The following is an 18,487-nucleotide window of genomic DNA, read 5'->3' on the forward strand; positions in this document are numbered from 1 at the left end:
ATAATTCTTTTCACAATTAGTATGCAAAGAAATAGTTGGTGATGCAGTATTTTAACATATTATCTGTCCTTATAGATCATTTGCAAATACTACTTCCCAGAGTTAAGTCACTTATAACAGATTTCTACTACTGTCAAAGAAATATCAGTGCAGTCAATTTAAGGTAAGAGTCACACTAAAATTTAAGCATGAGATCAAATAGCTGGAAACTAGACTTTAAAGTTCTTGGACAATAGAACATGGGAGGAAACGTATTTTATTCAGACAGAAGAGATCTCTAAAATTTCTAGTTTGACTTTCTTAAATAATTGAAATTGTTCTATTGTCTACACCCAGGATTATTTCTAATTTAGACCTGGGTATATGTCTGTTTAAACCCAGAAATAAATTTGTTTGTATCTCTAAGACACCAAAAGGACACAATTTGATAGGCAAAGAGGTCACAGAGAGCACTGATACCACTGATAGCACAGCTAACATTCACAGGTCCTTTCAATAGTAAGAAAGCAGTTTTACGCATTTAACTCCCACTTTACAATCAGAGTCTATACTAAAAAATGCAGAGGCTGGAAGCTAAGCTTCCTTTAGCCTGACAGGGTTTGATTTGCCCCACTCATGCTTTAGATGATTGCCCTTGCCACATGCTTGAAGGCATTCTTCATCACAGGACCTTTGTTTCCGCTGGAGGAAGTGTGGCATTGTGAAACAAAGAAAGCAGCATTCTTTAGTGTGGCAGGAAAAGCAGGATGGTAGTTGCTGGAAGGGTGTAGCCATTTAGAAAACTGCATTTGGTGTTTCTACCCCTAAATCTGTGCTTTGAGAGACAGAGAGAAAGTACACACATTATTGCAAACACTAATGTTACCATGTTGAGCTGCTTAAACATTTTGTGATGAGAAGCAAACAACTCTAGTGAAGTATTTAGAGCAGCAGTGAAAACCACCATGCATTATTCAGAACACCTTCTGGACTCACCTATCTGTATTTTGTGTACTGGCAAGCAGGGCTTTTTGGTTTGGTAACTCCAGGTAGGTGTGAATACCTTCTTCCTCTGGCATGGTGGCTCACTGTGGTGCTTCAGTTCTGCTTTGGAACCCATTGCTTAATATTTACCTGCAAAGGGGCACAAAGCACTTGCAGCATGCTTTCAAAGCTTTGAGCTTAACAAATTGCAAGTGCTTTATTGATGTTACAGTCAATCACAGCAGTGTTCCCCCACAAATGCTTTCATTTAAAATTTTCCTAGTGAAATCTCCAATCTCCTGGGATCTAGCAATCTAACTGGAAAGAGCAAAGTTTTGAGGAGGGGTTGGGAGCCCTAGACACAGAATATTAAAAGAATGTAAAAGTTACCCTGCTTAGCTTGATAAGGCGTGACGTAACCATTTTCTAAAATTATGCCGATGTCTAGAAATGTAAAAAGGAAACCCAAATCTTTCAGTTGGCACTTTCCACGGTATAGAACACATCAGTGCTAGAAATATGTGAGTGCTAGGAGCTTGATATTTATCATCATCATTAGCAATCCAATGACAGATGGAATGTATCCTCAGGAACTGAGCAGATGAGATCAAACCAAGGGACTCACAAGTATGTTACAGACCAAAGTTACCCTTAAGAAGGCTCCTAAAAGTCTTCTGCCTGGAGCTGAAAAGAACCTCATGATTTTTTCTAAAGGCAATATGAAGTCCTGCATATAGGAAAGAATTGTCCCATACAACAGGATATGTTCGCTGTCATTTGGCTAGAAAACACCTTTGCAGAAAGAGGTCATCTGTCCTGGTGCACATGTGTCAGCAGTGTGCCTTTGGGGGAATGAAGCCCAAGTATATGCAGTCATAACAGTGTAGTCAGCAGGTAAAAGGAATTTGATTCTTCACCTGCATTCAGCTCCCATATCTGGAGCACTGTGTTCAATTTGGTGCTCTCCCATGGCAAGAAAGACACTGACATTCCTGAGGGAGTTCAGTGGAGAATTTCCAACATAGGCAGGAGCAAATGCTGTATGAGGAGAGGCTGAAAGGGGAGTGAGGGTTGTAGACTGAAGACAATGTTGAAATGTGGTTGTCTTCTTGCTATCTTTAACAAAAAGTGTATGGTTATATGGTAAAAAGAGCCAGACTGTTCTTATATGTGCAGAGTGAAAGCATGAGTGACAACAGGCCTGTGTTGAAGCAATAGAAATTTGATCAGGAATGAAAATGAAAAAATTCACAATCAGGGTAGTCAAACATTAAACAGGGATGCAGTGGGAATGAAGAATCTACATGCTTGGAGACAATGAAAATTTCACTTGGAAAAGGCTCTGGGTAATTTGATCTGATATTTGCCCTGCTTTGCACAGAAAGATGGGCCTAAGAACTGCCTTCCCAAATCACACATTCTATGACGCTCTTTAAAATTTTCAGCAAACTGTGTGGCAATGAAGCAAGTTGACTTATTTGGGCAACGCATCTGCTCTTCTATAGGGTTCTCTGCTGACTAGTCCCTCCAGAAGCTGCAGCCATGTCGTCAGACGCTGAGATGGCCGTCTTTGGGGAGGCAGCTCCTTACCTCCGAAAGTCAGAAAAAGAGAGAATTGAGGCCCAGAATAAGCCTTTTGATGCTAAGACATCGGTCTTTGTGGTGCATCCTAAGGAATCCTTTGTGAAAGGGACAATCCAGAACAAAGAATCGGGGAAGGTCACTGTCAAGACTGAAGGTGGAGAAGTGAGTAAGAAACAAGGCTGAATAACACCATTTGATTCCCACTCTCAGGTCTTAGCTGACATACATGCATCTCCTTCTTCCCCTGACAGACCCTGACCGTGAAGGATGATCAGGTTTTTCCCATGAACCCTCCCAAGTATGATAAAATCGAGGACATGGCCATGATGACCCACCTCCATGAACCCGCTGTGCTGTACAACCTCAAAGAGCGTTATGCAGCCTGGATGATCTACGTAAGTACCAGCAGCAGTCTTCCTCTGGGTAGCTGCTCTTGGGAGGAACTGCTCTGCCAGGCTAAGTGGAAGCCAACGTGCTGTCTCCCTTCCCCACAGACCTACTCGGGTCTCTTCTGTGTCACCATCAACCCCTACAAGTGGCTGCCGGTGTACAACCCGGAGGTGGTGTTGGCCTACCGAGGCAAGAAGCGCCAGGAGGCCCCTCCACACATCTTCTCCATCTCTGACAACGCCTATCAGTTCATGCTGACTGGTGAGTGGTTCTCTCTCTCAGAGGGATTGTACCATGGAATTCTCTGAAGGAATACTCTGTCTTAGTAATATGAGGAGACTTTTTGAAAGCTTTCATGGTTCTGATGCATACATCACACTGTGTGCTTTACTATCTTCCCACCATTGAAGGAAACTTCAGTATCACAAATTATCAGATTTGTCTTGATAAGACCATGACATAAAAAAATTAAATAGAATTATATATTGTTGCTAGTTTTGCTTCCAACATTCCATACCTTTCCTTCTCTGTGCTATTGTGTTCAGAACTATTACCCAATCTCAGGATTCCTTTGTAATTGGATCTCATTATCCCTTTCTCTACAACTTTAATTACACTATGTATAGCCGAAAATTAAAACAATAAAACAAGAAACAATTTACTGTATGCAGGAGAAAAAAAATTGTAAAGAGTGCAGTAGGCAAGAAACACATGTCCCCTCAAGGGGTTTTATCTTTCATGGAAAATCATTACTCTGCCAAGAATTGAATTTTTAAAAACTCTTAACTAGTAAGCAAAGGAAAACCTGTACAGATATTTTTCTTGTCATAACTTACATTCACTGAATTAGTTTTCAGTCTTTTCCTGTTCTTCATTTACAAAGTCCATTTATTTCTGCTTCACAGATCGCGAGAACCAGTCAATCCTGATCACGTATGTACACTCCCTGCTCTGGCCCCTGCAGGGCTGCCCACTGCCAGGGGACCTCCTGCCTGACCACATGCTCTCTGCTTCTCTCTTTGGTTGCACAGTGGAGAATCCGGAGCAGGGAAGACTGTGAACACAAAGCGTGTCATCCAGTACTTTGCAACAATTGCAGCAAGTGGTGACAAGAAGAAGGAAGAGCAGACGTCAGGCAAAATGCAGGCAAATTGATAGACACTGGCTGGAGTCTATGCTTTTCTCTGCTTCTGATATGGTTTTTGGAACGGATAACCAGCAATAATTATCATCCTGCAGGGAACGCTTGAGGATCAAATCATCAGCGCCAACCCACTGCTGGAGGCCTTTGGAAATGCCAAGACTGTGAGGAACGACAACTCTTCACGCTTTGTAAGTTGTTGACTGGAGAAGTTGACATTTAAAGTTGAATAAGGATGTCACAACAGAAGCTGTCACTTCTGAACTGTCATGGTCAGATGATTGACTTAATTGAACTAATATTTTTGTCAACTAAAACCTACCTAACCAGACTATTTAATTAACAATATAGCTTTAAAAGTGTAGTACAGCAAAGAAGTATATACAAATGGGGATTATTTAAAGATGTATAAATATCTCTATTATTTAATGTTTGTAAATATATATATGCATACTCCTGGTATCTGTCATAGAGCCTGAATATACACATTTATGTGAATTGATATCATGTAGAAGGAAGGGAGGGAGAGAGGAAAAGACAAGATGGAAATTGCCTGCATCAGATCAGCAAAAATATAGATCTCTTTTTCTTTAGACACAGAACTGAGCAGGTCTATTAATCAAACATTGATGCAAGTTTTCTGGAAAGGGATGACTTCGAGACGTCCTATCAGAAACCAAACTAATCTCTGATATGTCCTTTTGATAATTTTAATGCAAAAAGACATTTGTAAATTTTATCAGATAACCTGTGAATGTCCTTGAGAAATCACAATACAAATCCCCAGCCTCAGCTTAAAGTTCCATGTTCTGGGTGTGTTGCCCCTATCCCCACAACTCAGAAAGTAACAGCTGCCTTTTCAGCAGGTTCTAAAAATCTCACCTAACATTTATACCATCAAAATCTACCTTCATAACTGAGTAAAACATGAAGCAACTACATCTTGCCATCTGTTTGAATTGAGGCATAATTATTGCCCTAATGAAAGGCTTGCTTACTGTTTTTCTTGTTCCTGTGCATTCAGAATTATCTGTTAAAAAACAATACCTCAGCTCAGTTCTCTACCTAAGTATTTCTAGTAAAGAGAGTTTCCTGATTTATTTTCTTTGTTTCACTTTGCTTTTTTAAGAAAAATAAACGCTAATAAAAAACAAAACAAAACAGAACAAAAAAAACTAACCAAACAAAAAAAAAACCCCACAAAAACCAACCAAAACCAAACAATACAACAACCTGTAAGTTTAAATCTTGTCCTCTGTGGAGAATGTAAGATTACATACTTACCATCTTAGTGAAATTTCAAAATGCCTTTTTTCTTTCCCCTCTAAAGGGCAAATTCATTCGAATCCACTTTGGGGCCACAGGGAAGCTGGCTTCTGCTGACATTGAAACATGTAAGAGACTTCCTGACCTGATCACATTCCTTCTTTGCTTTCTACCTCGGTGTACTTTCTCGGACCTAACTCTGCCCTACCATCCTTGTCAGATTTGCTGGAGAAGTCCAGAGTCACTTTCCAGCTCAAGGCAGAAAGAAGCTACCACATATTCTATCAGATCATGTCCAACAAGAAGCCAGAGCTAATTGGTAGGAAGTATTAGAAATTGTTTGATGGCATCTGAATGTGTTTAACATTCATCTTCATTCTTATACCTAAATATATCCTATTCCTCTTTACAGACATGCTCCTTATCACCACCAACCCGTATGACTACCAGTTTGTGAGTCAAGGTGAGATCAGTGTTGCCAGCATTAATGACCAGGAGGAGCTAATGGCTACAGATGTAAGTGACACAGAGCATAATGGGAAGGTGAAAGTTCCTTTTAATGGTCCAGAGGTTTATTTGGCTGATACTGTTGCAGAGTGCCATTGACATCCTGGGCTTCACCGCTGATGAGAAGACAGCGATCTACAAGCTGACAGGGGCTGTCATGCACTATGGGAACTTAAAGTTTAAGCAGAAACAGCGTGAGGAGCAGGCAGAGCCAGATGGCACAGAAGGTATAAACAAAATCTAGAACTCCCAAGAATAGAAACAGTTAGATAGCTGGAAGCTGGCATTCAGGTGTCTTGCTCCAAGTTACTTTCATAAAGACATAAATCTCATCTTCTACCATATTCATGTTTCTCAATTTCCCTTCAAGCTATTATAAGGTTGCAGTGATGAAACCTACAGCTACGTCTAACATTGACTTTCAGTGACCACTTCTCCTCTGTCACTGTCTCTTTGAGTATAGTTGCTGACAAGGCTGCCTATTTGATGGGTCTGAACTCAGCTGACCTGCTGAAGGCCATGTGCTACCCCCGAGTCAAGGTTGGGAATGAATATGTGACCAAGGGTCAAACTGTGCAGCAGGTAACAGCCACCTGGAGACTGGGAAGCTCTATCTTGATTTATTTTCTTGCTCTGGGTATTATTTTCCTTATGCTTGATTCTTCTTGTTTTTAGGTGATCAATGCAGTTGGTGCCCTGGCAAAAGCCGTCTATGAGAAGATGTTCTTGTGGATGGTCGTTCGTATCAACCAACAGCTGGATACCAAGCAGCCCAGACAGTACTTCATTGGTGTCCTGGACATTGCTGGCTTTGAGATCTTTGATGTAAGTACTGCAGAAATCATAGTAAAATCTTGAAAAGGCACCTAGGCCTCAAGAGAAACTGGGGAATTCCAGTAGAGTTTTTGAAAAAATTCCATTCACTTGCAATTTCAAATCAAGTTTTGTGTGTTGGTTTGGTTGTTGTCTTTTTTGTTTGTTTGTTTGGGGCTTTTTTTGTCTGTGGGGGTGGTTTTTTTTGTTGTTTGTTTTTGGGGGGTTTTTTGTTGTTGTTTGGGTGGGTTTTGTTTTTTAATAATTAGTATTTTAATTTTTATTTTCTGGAAATGTTTTCTTCCTTTTATATGTCACTGTTTTTTCTCCAGGACAGTCCATGAGCTTCAGTGAATCTGCATGTAATAGCTTTATGTGATACACATTAGTATTAATCTTAGTATTAAGAAAATCTACTGACAAAAGTACAAAAATACTGAATACCATGACGTGCAGGAAGAGAAAGGTAGACCTGAGCCCCACTCACGAAATTGGGCCAAGGCTTTGGAAAAAGAGAGCAATATATATCCTTTCCTTCTGAAGAGCTGAAGGGTGATTCCCTGAGTCCAAGCCAGAACTGGCAAACTCTGACAATGTCTAATTATTTCATAAGGGCAATGGGAAAATTTACATAATACAACAGAACAGAGTAATGTAAATTGCACCTTGATAGGGATAAGACTAACAAATAATTTTGGAATCTGATTTGAAAAAATAAATACATAAATATTAGTCAGGTAGCAAAGAGCAAAAAAACCCCAATCTCTTTAAAAGTAATTAATTAAATGCTTTAACATCAAAAAAAAAAATCTTTGTTTTAACTGAGCATTCCCTGTATGTGATTCTAAGTGTGCAGAAGGAAGCTATACAGGTGGTTCTTCATCTTGAGAACGAATAAATCTTGTCTTTGCCCTGAGCAGTTCAACAGCTTTGAGCAGCTGTGCATCAACTTCACCAATGAGAAACTGCAGCAGTTCTTCAACCACCACATGTTCGTGCTGGAGCAGGAGGAGTACAAGAAGGAAGGAATTGAATGGACATTCATCGACTTTGGGATGGACCTGGCTGCCTGCATTGAGCTCATTGAAAAGGTACCCTTCCTGTTCAGGTGCATTGTGCATCTGGGAATTCTTTTGTTACTTGGCACCAGTTTTCACAGGACTTTTCCACATTCATGTCCAAACATTCAGTTATTCAAAATACCTGAATATGTAGCTTATTTTGTCCGTGAGCTCATTGAAAAAGTATGTTGATTGCATTTAAGATTTCATTATTTCTTCTTTGTGACAGAATTATAGGATTTTTCTTCAGTTTTATTTTTTCTTGCCCTAATGCTTCACAAAACTATATATCATTGCCCATCATAGCCATATCTGGCTCTTTGACTTCAAAAAAGCTTTGGGTACCTTTTCATTTCAAATATTGTTTTTATTCAGAAAGCAATTTCTGAGGACCCTTCTGATTAGGCTACAAATGAAAGAACTTTAGGTTACCTATTAACTACGTTATATTAACTACTATATTTTAAAAAAATAACTGTAATTTTGCTTATTTGGTAAAGGCAATAGAAGAAATAATGTGATCACACATAATTTGATGACAAGTATTCACTGTAGGTGTGTTTTCTAGTCTGCAAAGGTGAAAAATCTCTTTTCAGAAATCCAGACACAGTTTTCAGTATTACGATAATAATGTTAATACTGTGATTTCTGAAACACAATTTCAGAGTGAAATCATAGGTGTATATAGAAAAAGGTACTGGATGAACAGGGAGGAATAGCACCATCACTATGAGCTGACACCATTTTGTGTAACATCATTCTCTTGAGGAATAAAAATGCAGAGATATCTCATAAGAAATAAAATTACAGGAAGTAGCTGAAAGATCTGTTGATCTGTTGAACAAAGGACAGTTTTAGTAAGACAGTTTCAACTACAAAAATCTACATCATGAAAGCATTAATGCAGAAAATAAAAATCTTCTTTTGAGTCATCAGTTTCCAAATTATTTAGAAAACTTTGTGTGATGATTGCGACACTATCACTTCTGAAATACATTAGTTTCAGACACAAATTCATATCTTGTCTAGAAATGCATGTGCAAAACTAAACAAAGATTTGATCCACTTTTTGATCCAAAAACATAACCCATTTCTCAGCTTCCTGTGCCTTACTGCAGTCTCCTTCCAAAGGCAAATCTATATTTTATTGCTGTCATTTTTTTGCTGCTTCTCCCAGCCCATGGGCATCTTCTCCATCCTGGAAGAGGAGTGCATGTTCCCCAAGGCAACTGACACCTCTTTCAAGAACAAGCTCTATGACCAGCATCTGGGCAAGTCCAACAACTTCCAGAAGCCCAAGCCTGGCAAAGGCAAGGCTGAGGCTCACTTCTCGCTGGTGCACTATGCTGGCACGGTGGACTACAACATCACTGGTTGGCTTGAGAAGAACAAAGACCCCTTAAATGAAACTGTCATTGGGCTGTATCAGAAATCATCTGTGAAGACACTGGCTTTACTTTTTGCCTCTGCTGGTGGAGAGGCAGGTCAGTTCTCTAAGATCTCATCTCTTTGTTGCACAGTGGTTCTTCAAAATTATGGAATCATGAATGAGTTCCAGAGCCATCAATGTTTTGTTATCTTTACTTTATCAGAGGCTAGTGGTGGTGGTGGAGGCAAGAAAGGTGGCAAGAAGAAGGGTTCTTCTTTCCAGACAGTCTCAGCTCTTTTCAGGGTAAGCAAACACTTTATTTTTTCATCTATGCAAATTAGAATTAAACTGCACTTTGAAATGGCTCAACAACAGTAAAAAAAAAAATAAAAGTAAAAAACTTTTGCTCAGATTATCATTAAAAAACAACCCCACCCCACTTATGAAAGAAAAATGACTCTGTAATGTCCTAAACTTCTACTTAAAATACACACTAATTTTCTCATAAAACTAAGCAGTACTCACCTTCTATCTCTCATTGGGTTGATGGCAACTTTTTTTCTTACTCTAAAAGATGATGTTCAGTGTTCAGAATCAGAGGGCCTTGAGCTATTTACTGAGGTATCAGTTGATAATTTTCATCACAGTGCATCTTCACTGATAGGCTTTTATGCTATGTTCCCAGAATTTAAGAGTTAGTTTTTCCATATATCATATGAACACACACTAAATCATGGTCCAACAGGAGAACCTAAACAAGCTGATGACCAATCTACGGAGCACCCACCCTCATTTTGTGCGCTGCATCATCCCAAATGAAACAAAAACACCTGGTAAGATGTTCAAGCAGAAAGAGAACATGCTCTGATATAGCCATTCCCCTCCGCAGTGGAAACTAGTGTTCATTTATGGTCTACATTGCTAGGTGCCATGGAGCATGAACTTGTACTTCACCAGCTGCGCTGTAATGGTGTGCTGGAAGGCATCAGGATTTGCAGGAAAGGTTTCCCCAGCAGAGTCCTCTATGCTGACTTCAAACAGAGGTAAGAACTATAAAACGAAGAGGTAAGTCAATGTCCTTACTATTTGCTATTCATCACACAGCTGAACCTTACCAGTGTCTCTGAATGTGGAAGCACAATAGAGCAACACAAACCAGTGATCACAAGATTTAAAAATGCAGATTGGCATGTGGCTACAATAATTTTTCAAATAAAATTTCCAAACTCCGCAGAGTGCTTTGGCCATTGAATCAGTTGTAAATTTCAGGGGAAGATGCTTTCTTGCTATACGCATAGTGGCAATGTTCCTCTCTAGATATTTTCTTCAGCACAGCTTAAGTGAAAAAGATCTTGTAATAAAACAGCTGGAGATCAGTGTCCTCATCTACGACTGATCACCTAAACACAGTCAGTTTCCTTAACTTCATTATCAGATTAGAACTTCAATATAACTGTATCTCTAAACAAGAGATGAATTTCCAACTTCCTCAGCCCGATTCAGCTGAACAGACTGATGGTAACTTCAAAAAACTTTATACCCTTATGACTTCAGATTATCCTCATTTATATTTCCTCCTCATTCCACAGGTACAAGGTGCTCAATGCCAGTGCGATCCCAGAGGGACAGTTCATTGACAGCAAGAAAGCTTCTGAGAAGCTTCTTGGGTCAATTGATGTGGACCACACCCAGTACAAATTTGGGCACACCAAGGTACAAACCTTTCTTGAGTCATTCACTGCATCTCTGTGCTCTGCTCTACCTGCCAGTGAGGTGCAGCAACATTCCCTTTCTCAAGGTGTTCTTCAAAGCTGGGCTGCTGGGACTCCTGGAGGAGATGAGGGATGAGAAGCTGGCACAGCTCATCACCCGCACACAGGCCAGATGTAGGGGCTTCCTGATGAGAGTGGAGTACCAGAGAATGGTGGAGAGAAGGTAGATATTCCTCATCCGCAGTTAAAGTCATTGTACTTGGAGGAAAGTGCTGACACTTGTCCTCCTGAAAATATTTAATGTACATTTTAATTATGCTTCAGGGAGTCCATCTTCTGCATCCAGTACAATGTTAGGTCCTTCATGAATGTGAAGCACTGGCCCTGGATGAAGCTATTCTTCAAGATCAAGCCCTTGCTAAAGAGTGCAGAATCTGAGAAGGAGATGGCCAACATGAAGGAAGAGTTTGAGAAAACCAAGGAAGAGCTTGCAAAGTCTGAGGCAAAGAGGAAGGAGCTGGAGGAGAAAATGGTGAAACTCGTGCAAGAGAAAAATGATCTGCAGCTCCAAGTGCAGGCTGTGAGTAACTTTTTTTATTTTTACAAAATATTTTACATTACATACCATGTAAAAAACGTAAAATTCAGGCCACCTTCTTTCCCACTCAGTCTCACCATTAGAAAGTGGAGTTTAAGCTAAAGAATCACTTTTTAGTCCTAACGCCTACACGTCTCCATGCAAGTTCATGACATAAAGCCTCAGTACAGTCACTGTTGTGTATTTAGTGGAGTAGCGACAGTGATTGGATTGACCAAGTATGCCTTCATTCAGTTGTCAAAATGAAAATCCTACTGCCATTTCTTACAGCATATCTCACCCGGGCTCCTGTAGCTATTGCTCCCAGAAGACACAGATGCTCATTGCATCCTACCACACAAGCCCAGCCTTGTATGTTTGCCCCAGAGCCATCTGGCCTCTCGGGAAACTTAGCCAGTATGTAGGCAGTATCCTTGAAGTGTCCATTTCAGAGAAAGGTGAATCTTCTTCTAGAACACTGACTTGTAGTATCCACTTACTGTATTGGCAGGGTATAAATCTACTAATGGGAGTTTCAAACATTTTCTCAGGGGTGGAATTATTTACGTTTCTCAATGCTTCTACATAAAATTGAATATGTGGAATTATAAAATACTATCACTCATAACTTTCTGAAGGAGAAAAGGAAAACATCAATTAAATCCAAGTAAGCCACCCACATACCTGCAATAAACCAGGTGAAATGTGATTTATGTAGACACAGCGTGTGATGATGAAAAAGGTCAGGAAAAAATAAAAGTGATCAAAACAATTTTCAAAATTGCTAATTTGCAATGTAATTAATCAGTAATCTTTTCCCAAAAAGTAATCCCAAAGGTCTTGCTGATGCACATATGTTCCTTCAGCATAAAATAAACTTTCCCATATTTTACCCCCAGGAAGCTGATGCTTTAGCTGATGCTGAGGAAAGATGTGACCAGCTCATCAAAACTAAAATCCAGCTTGAAGCCAAAGTAAAGGAGGTGACTGAAAGGGCTGAGGATGAAGAAGAAATTAATGCTGAGTTGACGGCCAAGAAGAGGAAACTGGAGGATGAATGTTCAGAGCTGAAAAAAGATATTGATGACCTCGAGTTAACGTTGGCCAAAGTGGAGAAGGAAAAGCATGCCACTGAAAACAAGGTACACACAGAGGGAATCACATAAGGGATCAAAAAATCATTGCTTCTTGGAGCAAAAGAGCCTGCTGCCCCAGGATGCGTTGGCTTTGGAACATCTGAGCTGGCCCTCACTTGAGTAGCAAAAAGAGAAATGCAACTCCTGGCTAAGTACTGCAAAGTGAACATTTCGCTGCATGTTTTCCACCCCATTTTGACAATTGCTTATATCTGTAGGTGAAAAACCTCACAGAGGAGATGGCAGCCCTGGACGAGACCATTGTCAAGCTGACAAAAGAGAAGAAAGCCCTCCAAGAGGCCCATCAGCAGACACTGGATGACCTGCAGGCAGAAGAGGACAAAGTCAATACGCTGACCAAAGCTAAAATCAAGCTGGAGCAGCAAGTGGACGATGTAAGTAAAGATGCATATGAGAAGACTAAAGCTGTTACACAGTCAGACACTACCAGCAGAACACTGATGGTCTTTGCTTTAGCTGGAAGGGTCCCTGGAGCAAGAGAAAAAACTGCGCATGGACCTCGAGAGAGCTAAGAGAAAACTCGAAGGAGACCTGAAGCTGGCCCAGGACAGCATCATGGATTTGGAAAACGATAAGCAGCAACTGGATGAGAAACTGAAGAAGTAAGTGTGGCTGTGGGGCACCTGAGCGCTGGGCTGTTGCACTTGTGGTTTTTTTCTTTCAGTTCTAACTCGGTTTTCTTTGTCCAAAGGAAAGACTTTGAAATTAGCCAGATCCAGAGCAAAATCGAGGATGAGCAAGCCCTGGGCATGCAATTACAGAAGAAGATCAAGGAGCTGCAGGCAAGTCTCTGTTCCTTCCCCTCTCTCACCCAGCCTCAGGTCAGGTAAGAGGAGGGCAGAGGTGTGAAGGGTCCCTGATGTTCCCCAGGCTCGTACTGAGGAACTGGAGGAGGAAATTGAGGCAGAGAGAACCTCTCGGGCAAAAGCAGAGAAGCATCGGTCTGACCTCTCGAGGGAGCTGGAGGAGATCAGCGAGCGCCTGGAGGAAGCAGGAGGGGCTACAGCAGCTCAGGTTGAGATGAACAAGAAGCGTGAGGCCGAGTTCCAGAAGATGCGTCGTGACCTCGAAGAGGCCACGCTGCAGCATGAAGCCACGGCTGCTGCCCTGCGGAAGAAGCACGCGGACAGCACTGCTGAGCTTGGGGAGCAGATCGACAACCTGCAGCGAGTGAAGCAGAAGCTGGAGAAGGAGAAGAGTGAGCTGAAGATGGAGATCGATGACTTGGCCAGTAACATGGAGTCCGTCTCCAAAGCCAAGGTACGCAAATACCTTCTAGATATTTCTGTCCCAATATAATTAAATTAAATTTAATGTTTTGCAGCTGCTGTTATTAAGGATTTGCATCATTAACTACTTCCATATGTTTCCACACAGGCAAATCTGGAGAAGATGTGTCGCACACTGGAAGACCAGCTGAGTGAGATTAAGACAAAGGAAGAAGAGCATCAGCGCATGATCAATGACCTCAGTGCTCAAAGAGCTCGTCTGCAGACAGAAGCAGGTAAGACATATACATCTCTGAAGTGGAAATTAATAATGCCAGAGACCTTTCTGGGCACATAATTTGTCCAAGATGTTTTGTCTCCCTTGTAACACGAAATGTGTGAAATGGCATCACAAGCTTCTACAGGGTTTGCTAACTGTCTGGTTTTCAGCCCTAAATGTCCACAATACTGTCATCAACACAATAAAAAGCTTTTGTATCTTCTAACTTGTGCAGGTGAATACTCACGCCATTTGGAGGAGAAGGATGGTCTGCTTTCTCAGCTATCAAGGGGCAAGCAGGCTTTCACCCAACAGATTGAGGAACTCAAGAGGCACTTAGAGGAAGAGATAAAGGTGAGAAGGCATTCTATATTCATTTTTATCTTTTAGATTCCTCTTCTCTAACAGGCTCGTTAGACACTTACGCAACTATAGAACTATCATAAAACCTCTTAGTTAATTCATTGCATCTTAGCTATTCCCTGGAGTTTAAACATTATTTCTTTTGTCAATCCCAGCTTCTTTCCACATTCAACATACTGTTGTCATTTTGCATAGAAGAATAATCCAGTGTAAAACAACATGTCAGTCAGGATATTTCCCAGGATATGTACATTCATTGTCCCAATATTCTTGTTGCTGCAGGCCAAGAACGCGCTCGCCCATGCCTTGCAGTCTGCTCGCCACGACTGTGACTTGCTCCGGGAACAATATGAGGAGGAGCAGGAAGCCAAGGGGGAGCTGCAGCGCGCCCTGTCTAAGGCCAACAGCGAAGTGGCCCAGTGGAGAACCAAATATGAGACGGACGCTATTCAGCGCACGGAGGAGCTGGAGGAGGCCAAGTATGTGGCAAGTGGGATGTAGAGAGAACTGGAGAACACTGGGACTCTGCAGGGAGATGGGAGTCTCTGATATCAGATTAGGACAGGAGAGGAAAAAAAGGCTGGGATGTAGTGTCTTTGTGGTAGGGGGAAGAGAGGGAAAAAATGTGTAGACTGGAAGGAAAAATGTCACCTTTAGGGCTAGAATGGTTAAGACAGGCCTAATAATCAGCAGGTACCGGGACAAAGCTGTGGCAGACCCTTCACCTCTAACCTGCAGCTGTACTTACCACATTGCAGGAAGAAGCTGGCACAGCGCCTGCAGGATGCAGAGGAACATGTTGAAGCTGTCAATGCCAAATGTGCCTCCCTGGAAAAGACAAAGCAGAGGCTGCAGAATGAAGTGGAGGACCTGATGATTGATGTGGAGAGATCAAATGCTGCCTGTGCAGCTCTGGATAAGAAGCAGAAGAACTTTGACAAGGTCTTTTGGATTCCGGCCTGGGGGCTCCTGGACATCCCCTCCTGATTGTCACATCCATCCTAACACCCCATTTCTCTTCAGATCCTGGCAGAATGGAAGCAGAAGTATGAGGAAACACAGGCTGAACTAGAAGCCTCCCAGAAAGAATGTCGCTCTCTCAGCACGGAGCTGTTTAAGATGAAGAATGCCTATGAGGAGTCCTTGGACCACCTGGAAACGCTGAAGCGTGAGAACAAGAACTTGCAGCGTAAGTCCCTGGCCCTTTGCTCCTGGCAGGGCTTTCTCACCACCCACCAGCACCCACCGCTTCACATGGCTCTGTGCCTGCAGGTGGGCAAAGATGCCTGTCATCTTGGTGTGTCAGGGCCCTTCCCATTCTGCTCTGTGCCCGACCATGCCATTGATCCTTGTTCCCACAGAGGAGATTTCCGACCTCACGGAGCAGATTGCAGAGGGAGGAAAAGCGATTCATGAGCTGGAGAAAGTCAAGAAGCAGATTGAGCAGGAGAAATTTGAAATCCAAGCCTCCCTGGAGGAAGCTGAGGTACATACACATATTCATAGTTTTTCAGCGAGGTTTACTGACAAGTAGTTTAAGATTGGGATGTCAACGAAAGTCAAGGCCTCAGTTTCCACATCATCCAAAGAAAAAGAGCCCCATTTTTGTTTATAAGAGGTAGTTTGGAATAGAACATAAATAAATGGACATAAAATTATTTTATTGACACCGTGCTGCTTTCTTATTCAGGCATCCCTAGAACATGAAGAGGGCAAGATCCTGCGCCTCCAACTTGAGCTCAACCAGGTCAAGTCTGAGATTGACAGGAAGATAGCAGAGAAAGATGAGGAGATTGACCAGATGAAGAGAAACCACCTCAGAATTGTGGAGTCCATGCAGAGCACCCTGGATGCTGAGATCAGGAGCAGGAATGAAGCCCTGCGGCTGAAGAAGAAGATGGAGGGAGACCTGAATGAAATGGAGATCCAGCTCAGCCATGCCAACCGCGTGGCTGCTGAGGCACAGAAGAACCTGAGAAACACGCAGGGAGTGCTCAAGGTCCATTCACCAAAGCTGCAGAAAGAGATATGACATCCCTGAGATTTTTGACACCCAGGCTCACACTGCCACCTTGTAATTTCTGTTGCCTCTTTTACAGGATACCCAGATACACTTGGACGATGCTCTGAGGACACAGGAGGACCTGAAGGAGCAGGTGGCCATGGTGGAGCGCAGAGCAAACCTGTTGCAGGCTGAAGTTGAGGAGCTACGGGCAGCCCTGGAGCAGACAGAGCGGTCCAGGAAATTGGCTGAGCAGGAGCTTCTGGATGCCACTGAACGTGTGCAGCTCCTCCACACTCAGGTTGATTAACGCAGTTCAAAATCTCAAGAGCTTTTTTTGTTTCCCTTTCCAGATTTTTCATCTGTGTGAATTCTTAAATCACCTCTTGTAACAAAAAGCTTAACCTGAACCAGAACTCTTACACTTGTACAAAGAATTGGGTTATCCCTAAGTGAGTAGGATTGTACTTACAGGAGTCAGAAATATTTCTTAAAATTTCAAGAACTCTCTGCTCTCTAGCTGTGTAGTACCTGACAAGATGCATCATTTGAAGGACAATGCTAATATTAGATACATAGATAATAACTTTAAATTTACACAGTCAATTACTAAACCCAGTGTTTGGTTCTGGAACTAATGGGACAATATTTGTGGTGGTTCAACAGAACACCAGTTTGATCAACACCAAGAAGAAGCTGGAAACAGACATTGCCCAAATCCAGGGTGAAATGGAGGATACTATCCAGGAAGCCCGCAATGCTGAAGAGAAGGCCAAGAAGGCCATCACAGATGTGAGTCGGGGGCTCCTTTCATTGTTGATGGTGGATGTCTTCTCCCCCCAAAATATCTCCAGCCCCAAAGCGGCTTTGACCCTTTGCTCTCATCAGGCGGCCATGATGGCAGAAGAGCTGAAGAAGGAGCAGGACACAAGCGCCCACCTGGAGAGGATGAAGAAGAACCTGGACCAGACGGTGAAGGACCTGCAGCTCCGTCTGGATGAGGCTGAGCAGTTGGCACTGAAGGGAGGCAAGAAGCAAATCCAGAAGCTGGAGGCCAGAGTGCGTAGGGCTGGTATCTGTGCAAGAGTGAGCATGTGCCTTGGAGAGATACCAGGGAAGCTCCAAAGGTGGGCTTGTGATTGCAGGTGCGGGAGCTGGAAGGGGAGGTTGATGCTGAGCAGAAGCGCAGCGCTGAAGCCGTGAAGGGTGTGCGCAAGTACGAGAGGAGGGTGAAGGAGCTGACCTACCAGGTAAGGCAGGAGGTGTCCTTGCTCTCTCAGCAACTCTCACAGCACACATCATCCCCAAGGGGAATTCTTAACCTCACATGATGCAGAACCAATAATTCACTTTCTTTTCTGTTTGCCAACCACTCTAGTCTGAGGAAGACCGGAAGAATATTCTCAGGCTCCAGGACCTAGTGGACAAGCTGCAAATGAAAGTGAAATCCTACAAGAGGCAAGCTGAGGAAGCTGTAAGTATTGCTTGGAGAATAGTCAAGCATTCCTTTCTGTAGGTGTCAGACGTGCTGACGAGATGAATACCAGATATTTAGAATATCCAAGTCATCAACGTTCTAAGGTTTTGGGGTCTTTACATCTAGATAAACAAGTGGGACAGTAAGTACACAAATGACTTGACCAAGTGGCAAAATCGCTCCTCAAGTGTGACACAGTGCTGGTAAAGCTTGTCGCAGTGGGGTTCTGAATAAGGGAGGATGAGGAGGTTTGTGTGACGCTTTTGTGTGGTGGGTGGAGGATGTAAGTGTGTGCCTTCCCACAGAAGAGCCGCAGCTCTGCAGGACCTCCTCACCACCAACTCCCTTTCCCCCCACAGGAGGAGCTGTCCAATGTCAACCTCTCCAAGTTCCGAAAGATCCAGCACGAGCTGGAGGAAGCTGAGGAGCGGGCTGACATTGCAGAGTCCCAGGTCAACAAGCTCCGAGTGAAAAGCCGGGAGTTTCACAGCAAGAAGATAGGAGAGGAAGAGTGAGGCTGCCGTGAGGCAGCAAAGTGACTTGAGGGCTGCACAAAATGTGTACCCTCTGTCTTGTCTGTAGTTAGTCATTGCAACCATATCGATGTCTAGAGAATA

The 18,487-nt window shown here is 42.6% G+C and overlaps 1 protein-coding gene across 7 annotated transcripts; it reads left to right on the top strand.

Annotated features, from left to right (window-relative positions):
- The first annotated feature begins 2,505 nt into the window (after window positions 1-2,505).
- On the top strand, window positions 2,506-18,424 carry LOC115616517 (myosin heavy chain, skeletal muscle, adult-like). Of its 7 annotated transcripts, none has more exons than XM_030505849.1 (38): window positions 2,506-2,709; window positions 2,799-2,942; window positions 3,042-3,198; window positions 3,843-3,870; window positions 3,969-4,083; window positions 4,177-4,269; window positions 5,409-5,472; window positions 5,565-5,663; window positions 5,757-5,860; window positions 5,940-6,078; window positions 6,315-6,433; window positions 6,527-6,676; window positions 7,585-7,755; window positions 8,903-9,209; window positions 9,339-9,397; window positions 9,840-9,927; window positions 10,020-10,137; window positions 10,684-10,807; window positions 10,893-11,029; window positions 11,131-11,386; window positions 12,283-12,525; window positions 12,738-12,914; window positions 12,997-13,142; window positions 13,232-13,322; window positions 13,411-13,800; window positions 13,918-14,044; window positions 14,264-14,382; window positions 14,674-14,870; window positions 15,150-15,333; window positions 15,415-15,580; window positions 15,753-15,877; window positions 16,082-16,390; window positions 16,491-16,694; window positions 17,060-17,185; window positions 17,282-17,452; window positions 17,539-17,643; window positions 17,772-17,867; window positions 18,230-18,424. In XM_030505849.1, the coding sequence occupies exons 1-38, from the start codon at window positions 2,506-2,508 to the stop codon at window positions 18,383-18,385; spliced, it is 5,808 nt and encodes a 1,935-aa protein (XP_030361709.1). In that variant the 3' UTR covers window positions 18,386-18,424. The 7 variants fall into 7 exon arrangements, with proteins under 7 accessions (XP_030361709.1, XP_030361708.1, XP_030361703.1 ...); XM_030505848.1 differs by having other exon boundaries at window positions 8,903-9,193; window positions 9,320-9,397; XM_030505843.1 differs by having other exon boundaries at window positions 8,903-9,213; window positions 9,325-9,397; window positions 18,230-18,385.
- The last annotated feature ends 63 nt before the right edge of the window (window positions 18,425-18,487 follow it).

Source organism: Strigops habroptila, chromosome 14 (genome assembly GCF_004027225.2).
Source record: "Strigops habroptila isolate Jane chromosome 14, bStrHab1.2.pri, whole genome shotgun sequence".
Lineage (NCBI taxonomy): Eukaryota > Metazoa > Chordata > Aves > Psittaciformes > Psittacidae > Strigops > Strigops habroptila.